General features: G+C 50.9%; 1 protein-coding gene across 25 annotated transcripts in view; it reads left to right on the plus strand.

Annotated features, from left to right (window-relative positions):
* The window catches only part of CUX1 (cut like homeobox 1), a 472,906-nt gene that overhangs the window by 353,215 nt on the left and 104,896 nt on the right, over nt 1-14,795 (plus strand). For 19 of the 25 annotated variants that reach the window (XM_045387934.2, XM_045387936.2, XM_045387927.3 and 16 more), the window contains 2 exons: nt 5,539-5,643; nt 13,519-13,707. In XM_045387934.2, the coding sequence (XP_045243869.2) occupies nt 5,539-5,643; nt 13,519-13,707 (294 nt within the window). The remainder of the gene's footprint in view (nt 1-5,538; nt 5,644-13,518; nt 13,708-14,795) is intronic. The other 6 variants (XM_045387935.2, XM_074034618.1, XM_074034615.1 and 3 more) reach the window with 1 other exon arrangement.

The raw sequence follows: 14,795 nt of genomic DNA on the forward strand, positions 1-14,795 counted from the left end.
CCGGGCTCAAGCGATCCTCTCCCCTTGGCCTACCAAAGTACTGGGATTACAGGCATGAGCCACTGAGCCCGGCTTTGAAACCAGCATTTTAGTATCTATGAGGCCTGCTCAGAGTCAGTGCTCAAAAAGATGTACTGAATGAATATGGGCTTTAACGCCCAGGCTGGAGTGCAGTGGCACGTTCTCCTAGCCCACAGTGGGGCTGGGAGGGAGTCATTGAAGTGAGCTGCCCTCCTCCTGTTCACCTGCCTGGTGTTTATGTCACAAGACCGCCCTAGTGGAGGACCCTCCAGGTTGAGGTTAGGGGTTAGAAACCACAGCTGAACCTCACTATGGAGAGTGGGTCTCCATGGAGGCCTTGGCCACTGGTGCAGCATCAGCGTGGGACACGTGGTGGTCGGCATCCGGTCTCCAGCCGTGGTAGACGTTCCTGGCCTCCTTCCTGCAAAGTCACTGACGTGGGGTTACCTCTGGGAGTCGAGACGGTCACTGTAATTGCTGGGGGTGGGGAAGCAGGCCTCAGCCCATCGTAGGCTCTGGGGCTGCTTTGTTCCTCAGGGGACTTGCTCATCTCTGGTGTCCTCAAGCCTGAACTTTAATGGCCATGCAAGCAGAGAACAAGAGACAAAACCTGGGGCCAAGAAAGGGGTGGAAGATTGGATCAGAGACTCCCCCTCAACCCATATAAAACCAGGGACTTCAAAGGCCATACTCTGAAAGTGTAAACTGGGGGGATGTGGAAAGGAGTCTGCCCTTAAAGGGGAGACGGTGAGGGTTCCCTCTTGTTGGTTCCAGAGGGAGAAGAAAATGAGCCTCCCAAGAGATTCCTAACCACAGTCATCTCTCCACAGGTCTGGGGCTGTGTTTCACGCCAGTCGCCCCAGCCCTCTCCCCACACCTCTGCTCCGCCAGGCTGCAGCTGGCCCAAGGCCCTGTCTTTATCCTCTGCAAGCCCATCCCTCTCTGTGTCTTTCCCATGGTGCCTCACCATGTTTTATGAGTCAGATTGTTCAGACTTTAGAGGCCTGGAAGTAGCTGTCTGCATCCTGTATTCACATCCCAATCGGGGGCACTGAGGTTAGAGGAAAACTTTTTTTTTTTTTTTTTTTTTGGATTGCCCTTGCTTGCCCTGTGACCCAGGCTGGAGTGCAGTGGTGTGAGCTCACTGCACCCTCCCCCTCCTGGGTTCAAGCAATTCTCATGCCTCAGTCTACTGTGTAGCTGGGACTACAGGTGCACACCCCCACACCCGGCTAATTTTTGTATTTTTAGTACACACAGGGTTTCACCATGTTGACCAGGCTGGTCTCAAACCCCTGACCTCAAGTGATCTGCCCACCTCAACCTCCCAAAGTGCTGGGACGGATGGGCAGGGGCAGGGGAGAGATGGGCAGGGGTTGGGGGGCCCGTGGAACTTCCTCTAGGATGAGGTGACCTCGTGGACCCCTGGTTCCAACTGCCCCTCCCCAAATCACCCAGTGAGGAATGTGACACCAGCCCAGGGAGCAGAACAGCCTCCTTCACCTTCCCCAGAGACGTGAAGCCCCCCAGGTCTCACGGTGGAAACCGTCTCTGTATTTGCTGGCTTGACTCTAACAGGAAGAATTCCTGAGACACGGTGTCGCTGGCTGCTTGCTGCCTCCCAGGTGACTGCTGAAGGGAGGCAGAGTTTAACTTGATGCCAGCTAAGAGTCATTTCCCCGAAAAGGGTCTTCCATTTTGAGAGGAGGAGGATGTGAGGTGTGCCTGGGGCCACACACACCAGGGACCTTCATGACAATGTCCTGGATACCGTTGCCAGGTGGCGGGCATTGGCTTGTGTGAGCCCCATGGCCGCCAGTCCCCTTGCTGGGCGACTGTTTTCTGCCATCGTAGTCCGGGTTACCACCGATATGCAAGCAGTACCCTCCTCGCCCCCGTGTTTCTAGCATCTACTCTGGTTTCTCAGCAAAGGACAGAGAATAGGCAAGAAACAACAAGAAAGATCTCCTGGGACAGTGCTCAGGCTCGGCGAGGGGCCGTTCTCATGGTGAGGCAGACACAAAAGTAGAATGAGGACTCCCGGTAGCTCTGCCTCTGCGGGGACACAGGAGGAGACGGGAGCCCGGCAGTAATCACAGGGAAGTGATGTCTCAGGGCAGCCACCACTCTTGCGTCTGGGATTCCGGATCTAGAAACACAGCTACAGGTGGTTGAACAGGGGTCTTCAGGAAGATGCCAGAGCCTCAAAACCAGTGTCACCACGCGCCGACCTGGCACAGGGCCCCCTTTTTCCTGCCTCAGCTGCCAACGATGGGCTTCACTGCTCAGCTCCTGAAACGAATTCATCCCAGCTGCCGATCAGCGTCTGTTTCCCTGTTCCTTCCTTTCACTGCCATGAGGCCTGTTTTTAGGGAATTCTCCTGTTTCCTGGATGTCTCACCACACAAACCACCTCAACGCTTCATTTTTTGAGTTTTCTATTTTTTTCGATGCCCTCAGGACAGAAATCCTAAATAACTACGTGATCAGACGAGGTGAAGCCAAAAGTGATAGAAGTCTGACCACCATGACCGCCAACAGACAGGCCACAGAAAGACTGTCCATGAACTTGGAAACTGCAGATGCAACCGCTCCACAGAAATTTTGCAGTCAGGCCTGGCTCGGGGGCTCACACCTGTAACCCCAGCACTTTGGGAGGCTGAGGCGGGCGAATCACTTGAGATCAGGAGTTCGAGACCAGCCTGGCCAACAGGGTGAAACCCTGTCTCTGCTAGAAATACAAAAATTAGCTGGGCATGGTGGCGCGCATCTGTAATCCCAGCTACTCAGGTGGCTGAGATGGGAGAATCACTTGCACCTGGGAGATGGAGGTTGCGGTGAGCCAAAAGCACACTGCTGTGCGGCAGGGTGAGACTCCATCTCAAAAAAAAAAAGAGAGAGAGAGAGAGAAATAAAGAAATTATGCAATCAGAGATTGAAATCATCAACAGCTAGAGATCCCTTCTTTTGTGAACCGTCACCCTGTGATGAGATGGTATCCACTCTGAACGGCTAAAGCCTGCTTGAGACCCATGTAGGCTCCCAGGGACACCTTATAACCAGGTGTCCAGGACTTCCCCAGCTCTGGCTGTTCCAGAACACTTCAGAACCAGCTTCTCCACTAGGCTAAGAAATAGGTTTCCTAGCCCAAGAGACCAAGAGAAATATCTCCAAATACATCTTATTCCAGGCAGTCTTAGATATTTTCTGCCCAAGAGTTGAACTGACCAGCAAGGGAGGCATAAGCTCTTCAGTGATGTGACGTGATTATCAGAAACACTTGGCGTGACCCATCTGGAAATAAACCAGGAAAAATCTTTTTTGTTGAAGAAGACATTTTTCCGTAGTCTTAATAGTTGATTAGGCTCGGTGCAGTGGCTCACACCTGTAATCCCAGCTCTTTGGGAGGCCAAGGCAGGTGGATCACCTGAGGTCAGGAGTTCAAGACCAGCCTGACCAGCATGGCAAAACCCTGTCTCTACAAAAAATACAAAAATGAGCCGGGCATGGCAGTGCATGTCTGTAATCGCAGCTACTCAGAAGGCTGAAGCAGGAGAATCCCTTGAACCCGGGAGGCGGAGGTTGCAGTTAACTGAGATTGCACAACTGCACTCCAGCCTGGGCAACAGAGTGAGATTCCAATCTCAGAAAAAAAAAAAAAGAAAAAAAAAAACAACAGTTGATTAGTTAACATGAACCAGCAATCACCTCCATAGTCCTGGACATACAGGTCACCTTGCCACTTTCCTGATGGCTGGTTCTAGATTCAGTGTGGACGAGAGATAGTGATAGAGGTGACCTGTTTGGGCCTAGACAGACCCAGCCAGGCACGTGAATTCAACTGAATGTAATTCCAAGAGCTCCTGGAGAGGCAAGGCAGACGGCCACCAGCACCACCCTGGGCAGACGGAACTGCCATTAGAAATATCCTAAATTGGCTGGGCATGGTGGCTCACACCTGTAATCCCAGTATTTTGGGAGGCCAAGGCAGGCAGATCATCTGAGGTCAGGAGTTCAAGACCAGCCTGGCCAACATGTGAAACCCCATCTCTACTCAAAACACAAAAATTAGCCAGGCATGGTGGGCACCTGTAATCCTAGCTACTCAGGAGGCTGAAGCAGGAGAATCGCTTGCACCCAGGAGGTGGAGGCTGCAGTGAGCCAAGATCATGCCACTGCACTCCAGCCAGGGTGACAGAGCGAGACTCCGTCTCAAAAAAAAAAAAAAAAAAATCGTAGTTTGTCTGTATGCAGGGCAAATAGATTCCATGCTGTTGCCACAGAATTGCTTAAACCTGCCAAAGCCACTCCTCCTAGAACTAGATTAATCAGCCAGTTCCAGGGCAGGCCAACTTCTTGTCTTTCTGAGTCCTTTCTTAGCAATTATTAACCACACGCTGCCATGCCACAAAACAGGAAAACACACGATGGAGATGCTGCTTGGCCAGGCTTTTCTGATTGAATGTTTCTAGTAGTGGAATGTAAGTCTGGGAGGAAGAAGAGGAACTTTGCCTCAGCCCACATGTCCCATGTCATTCGCCACCGTCTCCTACCTGTCTTAGAACTGTGCCTCAGTCCTAAGAATTAAACCGGCACAAGGCCATTCACAAATGACCTCTGCCTGAGCTCTGTGTCCCGGGCACTTCCGTGGCTAGGGACCATGTTCCCATTTTACAGATGGGTAGGCGGCAGCTCAGTGAGTTTGGGTAACTTGCCCTGGTTTGTCTTTTCCCAGACACCCTGTCGGGCGGGGGCACTGGGGTGACCTGTCCTCGTCATCCAGTGGGAAATCCCCATTTTCTCTCTAGGAGTGGTGGTTTCCTTGTTCAAGATTTTTAGGCAAATGTTGGAAAAGTCCACTCATTTGTCCCGCAGCCCCCCGCACTGGTCTGTGCCATCCTCCTGCCTGTGTCCTCGGATTGGTCTGGTTGGCTGAAAATGCCAGGATCAGCATTCAAAACACTTTGTCCAGTGGAGGGTTAAATATGTTGAAATAAGCCCAGCCCTTACAAAAGCGGTGGCATTTACATCCTGTACGTTTATGGAAATCCTTGCTGAAGAAAAACAACCACAACATTGTTTGTGCGTGTTTTTAGGAAGAGAATGGCCAAAGTGTCTTTAATTCACTGTTTACCCGTGAGAATTACTCCCAGGAGTAATCCCGCAATAAAATCTTCTTGGTCTATGAGAATAGAAAGAAATTGAATCAAAAGACTCGATTTCCACTTGTATTTATTCAGTCTGGGAAATTCAGTGGGCCGGAGTATTAGTATCAGCAGGGGATTCCTTTGCTCCTAGCGTTAAATTACTGTCATAATCGCTCAATTATTTCTTCCTTGTACTGTTTAAAATAAAAATCCATCACATTCTGTGTTTTTTTTCCTAGCATTTATTAGGTTGAGTGTTTAGGAAAATCAATTATAGTCAGTCAGGCATGAATTGATGAATGTTCTTGTAATAATTGTCAGTTGTTAAACTGAATGTACTTTCTCTTTCACCCCTTTTCATTTCCTTCAGAGGGCAGAGGTGGCTCAGAGAGAGGCGGAGACCTTAAGGGAACAGCTCTCATCCGCCAATCACTCCCTCCAGCTGGCCTCACAGATCCAGAAGGCACCAGACGTGGTGGGTAGCCCCGGCCCCGTGGGGGACTGTCCCCGCCTGGCCTCTGCACCTTCGAGTTACAGCCGCTTGCCCCTTTTTGTTTCCAGCGTCTCTTTTTGGGAATCACGTTTTAACCAGTACTGCTTTCTTGGTGGGGTTTGCTTTGACCAACTGGGGGCCAGAGCTTGTTAAAGTCGAAGGAAGAGCTTTGCTAACTGTGCGTGGCTGGGCTGAGACCAGCATGGCGTCCACCCAGGGCCAAGGTGGAGGCCGCGCAGACATAATCCCAGACACAGTCACAGTGCCCCAGCCGGGCCTCGGGGGTGATTGCTGGTGTGCGGGTGGAGACCCGAACCAGGAGCCTCTCCAGAATGACACAGGGAAATGGAGGGTTTCCGCTGTGCCCTTGCAAGATGAGGAACAGTTCAGGATGAGCTGGGGGATGGGGGTGGGCAGGCAGAGAGGTAACATTCTGCACCAGTTTATGGAGCAGGAAGAGTGGGTATCACACCACTTTTTTGCAGCTTGCTTTTTTTGAAATTAGCGCAAATGGCTCTTAAAACATTCCCAGCTCAATCAAGATGGCTTTGAACTGCTGGTTTCCAGACTGTCTTTCAATGCTGTGTAGGGACAAGGGACAGCGTTGGAGCTTAGACCTTGGGTGTGGGAGCCATAGCCCCTGGTGCAGACCCCAGCTCTGCAGTCTGGTGATGGGGACAAGGAGCTTAATGTCCCTGAGTCTCTGTTTCCCCGCCTCTAAACTGCGGGGTTGACGCGGAAGTTATTGTGAGCAAATAACTTAGAGCAAAGCTGGACACATAATAAGACTAAGTAAACCTTAGCAGTAATTCTAGTTGTAGTTGGCAGTAATTCTAGTCGTAGTTGGCACCATTATCTCTGATCTCCCAGTTTTGGGGTTTTTTTTTTTTTCTTTTTTTTAAATTAAGATAAGGTCTCTCTCTGTCACCCAGGCTGGAGTGCAGTGGCGCAGTCTCGGCTCACTGCAGCCTCCACCTCCCAGGCTCAAGGGATCCTCCCAGCTCAACCTCCCGCATAGCTGGGACTGCAGGCGCACACCACCACACCTGGCTGATTTTGGTATTTTTTGTAGAGACTAGGTTTTGTCATGTTGCCCAGGCTGGTCTCAAACTCCTGGACTTAAGAGATCCTCCTGCCTCGGCCCCCCAGAGTGCTGGGATGACAGGCGTGAGCCACCACGCCCAGCCTGATCCCCCAATTTCTAGCACATGATTTCATCACTAGTTCGCTTACAAACCTCAGTTTTCCCATGTGTAAAATAGGAATTAAGTGATCATGAGGCCCCTCTAAGGAGCCCCTCATCCTAAGGCTACAATGAGTACGTATCAGTTGTAGGAGTCCTTTTTATCGAAAGGTGACTCCATCGAGCCCTTGCTGTATGCCGGGGCTTGTCGTGGACACCCGAAGAACCCTAAGGAGTAAGATGAGGCTGGTTGCAGAGGGTAGTCTCATCAGAAAAACTTGCTCTTGTGATCAATTCATCTGTCAGTTTGACAGTCATTATTCCCACCCAATCTGTGAAACAGGGTACTGTTGTTTCTTTTTTTTTTTTTTTTTTTTTCTTTTTTTGAGACACAGTCTTGTTCTGTCACCCAGGCTGGAGTGCAGTGCCATGACCTCAGCTCACTGCAACCTCCGCCTCCCAAATTCAAGCAATTCTCGTGCCTCAGCCTCCCGAGTGGCTGGAGTTGCAGGCGCGTACCACCACACCCAGCTAATTTTTGTATTATTTGTAGAGATGGGGTTTTGCCACGTTGCCCAGGCTGGTCTTGAATTCCTGTCTTCAGGTTATGCACCTCCCAAAGTGCTGGGGTTACAGGCGTGAGCCACTGTGGGATCTCACTCAGTCACCCAGGCTGGAATGCAGTGGAGTGATCATGGCTCACTGTAGCCTTGACCTCCTGGGCTCAAGCGATGCTCCCACCTCAGCCTCCCAAGTGCTGGGATTACAGGCATGAGCCTTCATTCCCGGTCCTATTTTTTTATATAGATGAAGAAACAAAAGCTCCATGAATGTAAACACCTTTCCCCAAAGCACAATGTAATGGCTGAGCTAAGACCCAAGTTGGACCTTCTGGCACCCCAGACTGTGGCTTTTAAATTATTCACCAGGAATGAATCTAGATCAAAGTATTAAGACTCCCTTCTAAGAATGGATTTTAGGTTTCTTTTTAAAATTAACATTAAATAAAACATCTGTTGCTGGGCACAGTGGCTCACGCCTGTAATCCCGGCCCTTTGGGAAGCTGAAGCAGGAGGATCACATGAGGCCAGGAGTTTGAGACCAGCCAGGGCAAAATATGGAGACCCCATCTCTACAAAAATGTTAAAATTAGCTAGGCATGGTGGCATGTGCCTGTAGTCCCAGCTGGCCGAGGCAGGAGAATTGCTTGAACCCAAGAGGCAGAGGCTGCAGTGAGCTATGATCGTGCCACTGTGCTCCAACCTGGGCAACAGAGAAAAATCCTGTCTCCAAAAAAGTAAATATGAGACTGGGTGTGATGGCACACACATGTAATCCTAGCACTTTGGGAGGCCGAGGTGGGCGGATCACCTGAGGTCAGGAGTTCCAGCCTGGCCAATATGGCCAGACCCTGTCTGTACTAAAAATAGAAGAATTAGCTGGATGTGGTGGCCTGCGCCTGTAATCCCAGCTACTCGGGAGGCTGAGGTAGGAGAATCGCTTGAACCTGGGAGACAGAGGTTCCAGTGAGCTGAGATCATGCCACTGCACTCCAGCCTGGGCAACAGCAAGAATCCATCTCAAAAAAAAAAAAAAAAAAAAAAAGGCAGATAGGATTTCTGAATGTAGAGAGTGTTTCTGGATATAGAGAAAAGATTTGCATTGAGTAGGCCATCACGTCCTTCATACTTCATGGACTCTGGAACTTAATTTTAACTGAATGTCCCCGTGGCTCTGTTACGGTTCCTTCCTCTAAGTTTTGACAAACTGGATGCAGCACTATGGCCGGGGTGGGAGGCAGCCCTCAGGACGGGGTCAGCGGCTTCCCCTGGCCCCTGGGGTCCCGCTTGGTTCTGCAAAGGAAGCCGTCCATTCTGATGCGTCTACATGGAGCCCCTGAGCTCCGTGTTTTGGTTGAAAAGAATTCTGGCACTATCCTGGACTGCAGCAACCAAAACATTTCAGAAGGAAATGAATGTTTTTGCAGGTAGAGTCCGTTGTGGATCCTAGGGGCGCTTAAACACTTCATCATCGGTTAAGTGCCGTGTTTACATGGCACCGGTTCAGTCTCCCCAGAGCAGCCCCGTGGGGCTCCCCGCGGGCATGTGTTCCCACATAGCCAGTGGGTTCCAGCTGCAGCCAGTTGGGGAGCAAACATGGGAAACTGGGCCAGCGGAAAAATGGTCTGTTGCACTTGGCTGGCAGAATGCAGCAGAGAAACAGTGGAGTCTGTAGATCTAGCAAAGGCCAAAACCCGTGCATTGGGTATCCCAGTGGAATCCCCCATTCTAGAAGGTGAGCGGTCACTGAGTGAGCTGCTGGCCCAAGTTTGCGGCCATGCTGGGCTTTGCATAGTTTTTTTGTTTGTTTGTTTGTTTGTTTGTTTTTTAATGAGACATAGCCACGCTCTGTCACCCAGTCTGGAGTACAGCGGCGTAATCTGGGCTCACTGCAACCTCCACTTCTGGGTTTAGCCAATTCTCCTGTCTCAGCCTCCCAAATAGCTGGGATTACAGGTGCATGCCACCATACCTGGCTAGTTTTTGTATTTTTGGTAGAGATGGGGTTTCACCATGTTAGTCAGACTGGTCTCAAACTCCTGACCTCAGGTGATCCCCCCACCTCAGCCTCCCAAAGTGCTGGGATTACAGGCATGAGCCACCGCACCCAGCCTCCCTAAAGCTTTGAAGGCCAACTCTTCCTCTCTCTGATTTCCTCTCTAGCTTTTGTCCATGTCTCTCCCAGCCATCACCCTATGGACTGACAGGCCACTGCTTCTCATCCAGGCCCCCTGGATCGCTCCCCAAGCCCCTCTCTGTCTCTTTCTTAGTTCTCCATTGTGTTCTTGTGACGGGACAACTGGGAGTGCCCATTGTGTTGAGATGGAATGAGCCACAGTTTCAGATAAAGGAAGGATGGGCTGGGCACGGCAGCTGACACCAATAATCCCAGCACTTTGGGAGGCCGAGGCAGGCGGATTACAAGGTCAGGAGTTCGAGACCAGCCTGGCCAAAATGGCGAAATCCCATCTCTACCAAAACTATAAAAATTTGCCTTTGCCATGCATGGTGGCATGTGCCTGTAAGCCCAACTACTCAGGAGGCTGAGACAGGAGAATCGCTTGAACCCAGGAGGCGGAGGTTGCAGTGAGCTGAGATGACACCACTGCACTCCAGCCTGGGTAACAGAGCAAGATTCCATCTCAAGACAAAAAACAGATAAAGGGAGGACGGTCATGTCTGTGTCATTTCCAAGGTCTTACTGCTTTGGGGTTCATTATTACCTCGTTTAGTTCATGCGAGACAGCGTTGATTTTTGCTATTTTATGAAGGAGGAGTTTGTGGCTTGAGTTCCTAGGAGTTGGCCAATGTGGCCAAGCTCTTGTGGCCACACCCATCCAGGCCCAGGAGTTGAGCCCTCGACCACCTGCTGCCCGGTCCCCACTCTGGGTCCAGCGACAGCACTGAAATCCGTACCTTTGACCTGTGTCATTAGGAGCACCTGTCCCAGATACATTAACCTTGACCTGCCCCTCGTGAAACCCACGTTCCCTTAGCTGGTTTTACTGACCCTTTCGTAAAAGCCTTTTAATCAGTGTCTATGGCCAGCACCCCTGAAGATTAAGATGAGGATGTGATACAGCATGATTCAACCTGTGCCCAGACTGACCTCCCTACATGTCACTTCTACTGTGTCCCCTCTTTGCTCCAGAGCTGGCAGGGACTCCCCAGGGCTGCCACCACATGTGCAGGCGCCTCTGGCCACCCCTGGCAGCCGTCACTCCTCCAGCCCTGCCCTACACTCCTGCCAGCCTCTGCACCTGCCTGCACGTTCCCCGCCCTTTCCCGGCACCCACTGTGAGATGGAGCCCCCCTTCCTTCCCACAAGGTCCCATCAGCCTGCCCGAGGCCCACCCGTTCCCCCCTCCTGTGGCTCAGCCCCTGTCCTGGTCCTCCTACCCTGGAGGGCTCCTGACGTTGACCCTGCCTGGCGTTATCCAGAGCAGTGCTTTCCAGACTCCCTGTGATGGACAGTTTTGTTTTGTTTTTTAAATTTCCAGTCTGTGGCAGACTGATCGTTTTATATAAAAGACATTTAAAATGTCACCAAAATGCCGAATCGCTATAAAAGTTTCTAAACACTTATTCTCGATTTCTGTAATTGCCTCACTGTGCACCAGCAACAGTTTGCAAATTGGCAACGATCCGTGCAGCTCACGCTGCACGGAACAGGCCTGGACAGCCGTGCCTGGTAAATAAGCCGACAGGAGATGCTCGCTCCAGCCCTCCAGGGCCACGCGCACAGCTGTCAGAGGTCAGGAGACCCGAAACACCTCTTTTACAACCTCATACAAATCAAAGAAGCAGGAAGGAGTACCGTCTTTGCGCACGAAACTGTACAGACTTAAATGGTAAAGGCCTCATTTTCCCCGAGGGAGATATGAAGCATTATTTCCCTGAGTGATTGCCTATCCCCAAATTTGAAAATCCGTGGCGAGCACACGGTGCATGGGATGGCCCAGCTGCGCTTGCCAGCCGGGGCCACGGTGCCACCCTTTCCCCACAATACAGGCAAGATCAGGACATGAAACTGAGCACTTCAGAGGGGGGACAGCAGCAAGGACAGTAGCTTTCTGTGTTACAGCATGAGCTGCCCCCAGGATTCGGCCGTCATAGACACCATGCAGCTCTGCCCTCTCCACCTGTGTCCCCGTCTGTCATGCCCAGAATTGTATCTGCCCTGCAGAAAAGATTTCAGAATCTTTCAGGAGCCAGGATTCCTTTTTTTTTTTCTATGACAGAGTCTTGCACTGTCACCCAGGCTGGAGATCAGTGGTGCAATCATGGCCCACTGCAGCCTCAACCTCCCCAGCTCAAGCGATCCTCCCGCCCCAGCCTCCTGAGCAGCTGGGACTATAGGCATGCACCACCATGCCTGGCTAATTTTTGTATTTTTTTGTAGAGATGGGTTTTCGCCATGTGGCCCAAGCTCGTCTCGAACTGAGCTCAGGTGATCCATCCACCTCTGCCTCCCAAAGTGCTTGGATTACAGGTGTGAGCCATGGCACCCCGCCCCATGATTACTTTTAAAGCTTGAAAAAAGTACTACTTGAGTCATTGAGAAGTAGAATTACAGATTTGACTTTTTCCTTTTTTTTTTTTTTTTTTTTTTTTAGTACCTTACCTTTTTTCTATTTTGCATATTTTCCACAATGAGCATTTGGTGAGGTTAAGGGGTAGGTAGCCAGTTTTTTGTGTTTTTTTTTTTAATCAATTATCCTAAGAGTTCTTCAACAAAGGAACACCAAATATACATCTGCCACATCTTTTAATTATTTTATTAAATAAAATACTGGCCGGGCACAGTGGCTCATGCCTGTAATCCCAGCACTTTGGGGCCAAGGTGGGTGGGTCACTTGAGGTCAAGAGTTTGAGACAAGCCTGGCCTACATAGTGAAACCCCATCTCTACTAAAAATACAAAAATGAGCCAAGTGTGGTGGTACCCACCTGCAATCCCAGCTACTCAGGAGGCTGAGGCAGGAGAACTGCTTGAACGCAGGAGATGGAGGTTGCAGTGAGCCGAGATCACGCCACTGCACTCCAGCCTGGGCGATAGACCAAGACTCCATCTCAAAAAAAAAAAAAAAGAAAAAGAAAATGCTGATATAGAGTTATCAATTTGTCAGACAATATCTCAGCTTCTGGGTAATTTTAACAGAGAATCTCAAGGACCTTGAATTCCACCTTGTGGTGGAAAATCTCGGTGGTTTGGGAGCATTCGAGGGAGGCTTCCTCCTCTGAGCCACCCACTCTGCCGTTCTCCTGCCTGGAGCACTCTTCCCTCTTCTGCAGCAGTCAGCAGCCCCTCCCACCTCCTCCAGGTCTCTGCTCACACATCACCATCTCAGTGAGTCTTTTCCTGGCCATCTTATTAAAACCCCTGCCTCTCTCAACTCTGACTCTGTGGCCTCTGTTTTAAGTCTCCTTTGACAGTGGTCACCCTGCACACTTTGCATTACTAATAAGTGTATTTTCTGCGTCTCACTCACCATGCCCCATCCCTGCTGGGCTGTAAGCCCTGGGAAGACAGGGACTGTTCTCCTGTTTTTTCGTTTTTTTGAGACAGAGTCTCATTCTGTTGCCCAGGCTGAAGTGCCGTGGTACAATCTCAGCTCAGCGCAACCTCCGCCTCCCGAGTTCAAGTGATTTTCCTGCCTCAGCCTTCCGAGTAGCTGGGATTACAGGCCGCCACCACTCGCCTATAATTAGCCCAGCTAATTATACCTAATTATAAGCACAGGGTTTCACCATGTTGGCCAGGCTGGTCTCGAACTCCTGACCTCAGGTAATCCACTCACCTCGGCCTCCCAAAGTGCTGGGATTACAGGCGTGAGCCGCTGCGCCCAGCCTGGACTTTTGTCCTTTGATTCACTGCTATATGCTTGGTACATGGTGGGCGCTCAGTACATATTTGTCCAGTGGATGAATCTAGGTGGCAGCTAACCACAGGGGGAGGAAGGTGACATAGGGGAAGTGCAAGCAAGTGATGTCCTGCCATCACCAGCCCACACCCTGAGATCTGTGCAGCTTCTGTCTCAGTTGCCAGCACAGATAGCCCCAAGCACCTGCCTCAAGGCCAGTGCAGTTTTGTCATCTCTTTTCTCCTCCCCAGGAGCAGGCCATAGAGGTGCTGACGCGCTCCAGCCTAGAAGTTGAGTTGGCCGCCAAGGAGCGGGAGATCGCACAGCTGGTGGAGGACGTGCAGAGACTCCAGGCCAGCCTCACCAAGCTGCGGGAGAATTCGGCCAGCCAGATCTCCCAGCTTGAGCAGCAGCTGAGCGCCAAGAACAGCACGCTCAAAGTAAGGGGGCCGCAGGGGCCGGGGGTGGCCCAAGGAGGCAGGGCGGGCAGCTGGACGCGCGTGCGCGCACACACCCTCTGCCTTTCTGGACTTGATAGCAAGTATGGCAACCTTGAACCTCTGTAAAGTAGCACCAAGGAGAGTCCCAGAGTCCACAGCAGGGAGACTGGATGTTGAACCCTGCCATCAGCCCTTGTGTAGACAGCATTTCCCTTGTTTTTTTTTTTTTTTTTTTTTTGGAGACAGAGTGTCGCTCTGTTGCCCAGGCTGGAGCGCAGTTGTGCGATCTCGGCTCACTGCAGCCTCCACCTCCCAAGTTCAAGCAATTCTCCTGCCTCAGCCTCCCAAGTAGCTTGGGATCACAGGTATGCATCACCACGCCCAGCTTCTTTATTTATTCGTTCATTCATTCATTTATTTTTGAGACAGAGTCTCATTCTTGTCGCACAGGCTGGAATGCAATGGTGTGGTCTTGGCTCACAGCAACTTCCACTTCCCAGATTAAAGCAACTCTCCTGCCTCAGCCTCCCGAGTAGCTGGGACTACAGGCGCGTGCCACCATTTTTGTATTTTTAGTAGAGATGGGGTTTCACCACGTTGGTCAGGCTGGTCTTGAACTCCTGACCTCAGGTGATCTGCCCACCTCAGGTTGCCAAAGTGCTGAGATTATAGGTATGAGCTTCTGCGCCCAGCTCTTTAACCGAGTTTTACAGAGCATCCTGGCTTTCTGAGGATACCCCCGCAGGAGGACGTGGTGTCCTATAACTCCAGCACTTCCGGTGCCTGAGCCAAATAAAACCCCAGAGGTCCATGGAAGTCACATCTGACCTTCTAAGCTAAGGGACATTCTCTTGTCCAAGCACCTTTTCCCTTGGTGGCCCCAGTCCAGGTACTGCTTCAGTCCAGGGAGCCAGACACTCAGGCTCCCTCCCACGAGGCACTCTTGGCTTTTCCATAAATTTCTATCCCAGACGCAGAACCCAGAGCTTTTTCCACATATTAAAAGTAATGATTATACTTTAGGTATTTGCAATCTGTTGAAGCGAGTGTAATTTGAAGAGGGTCCTGGGACCCTTGATTTACAGGCT

This window comes from Macaca fascicularis, chromosome 3, assembly GCF_037993035.2.
Source record: "Macaca fascicularis isolate 582-1 chromosome 3, T2T-MFA8v1.1".
Lineage (NCBI taxonomy): Eukaryota > Metazoa > Chordata > Mammalia > Primates > Cercopithecidae > Macaca > Macaca fascicularis.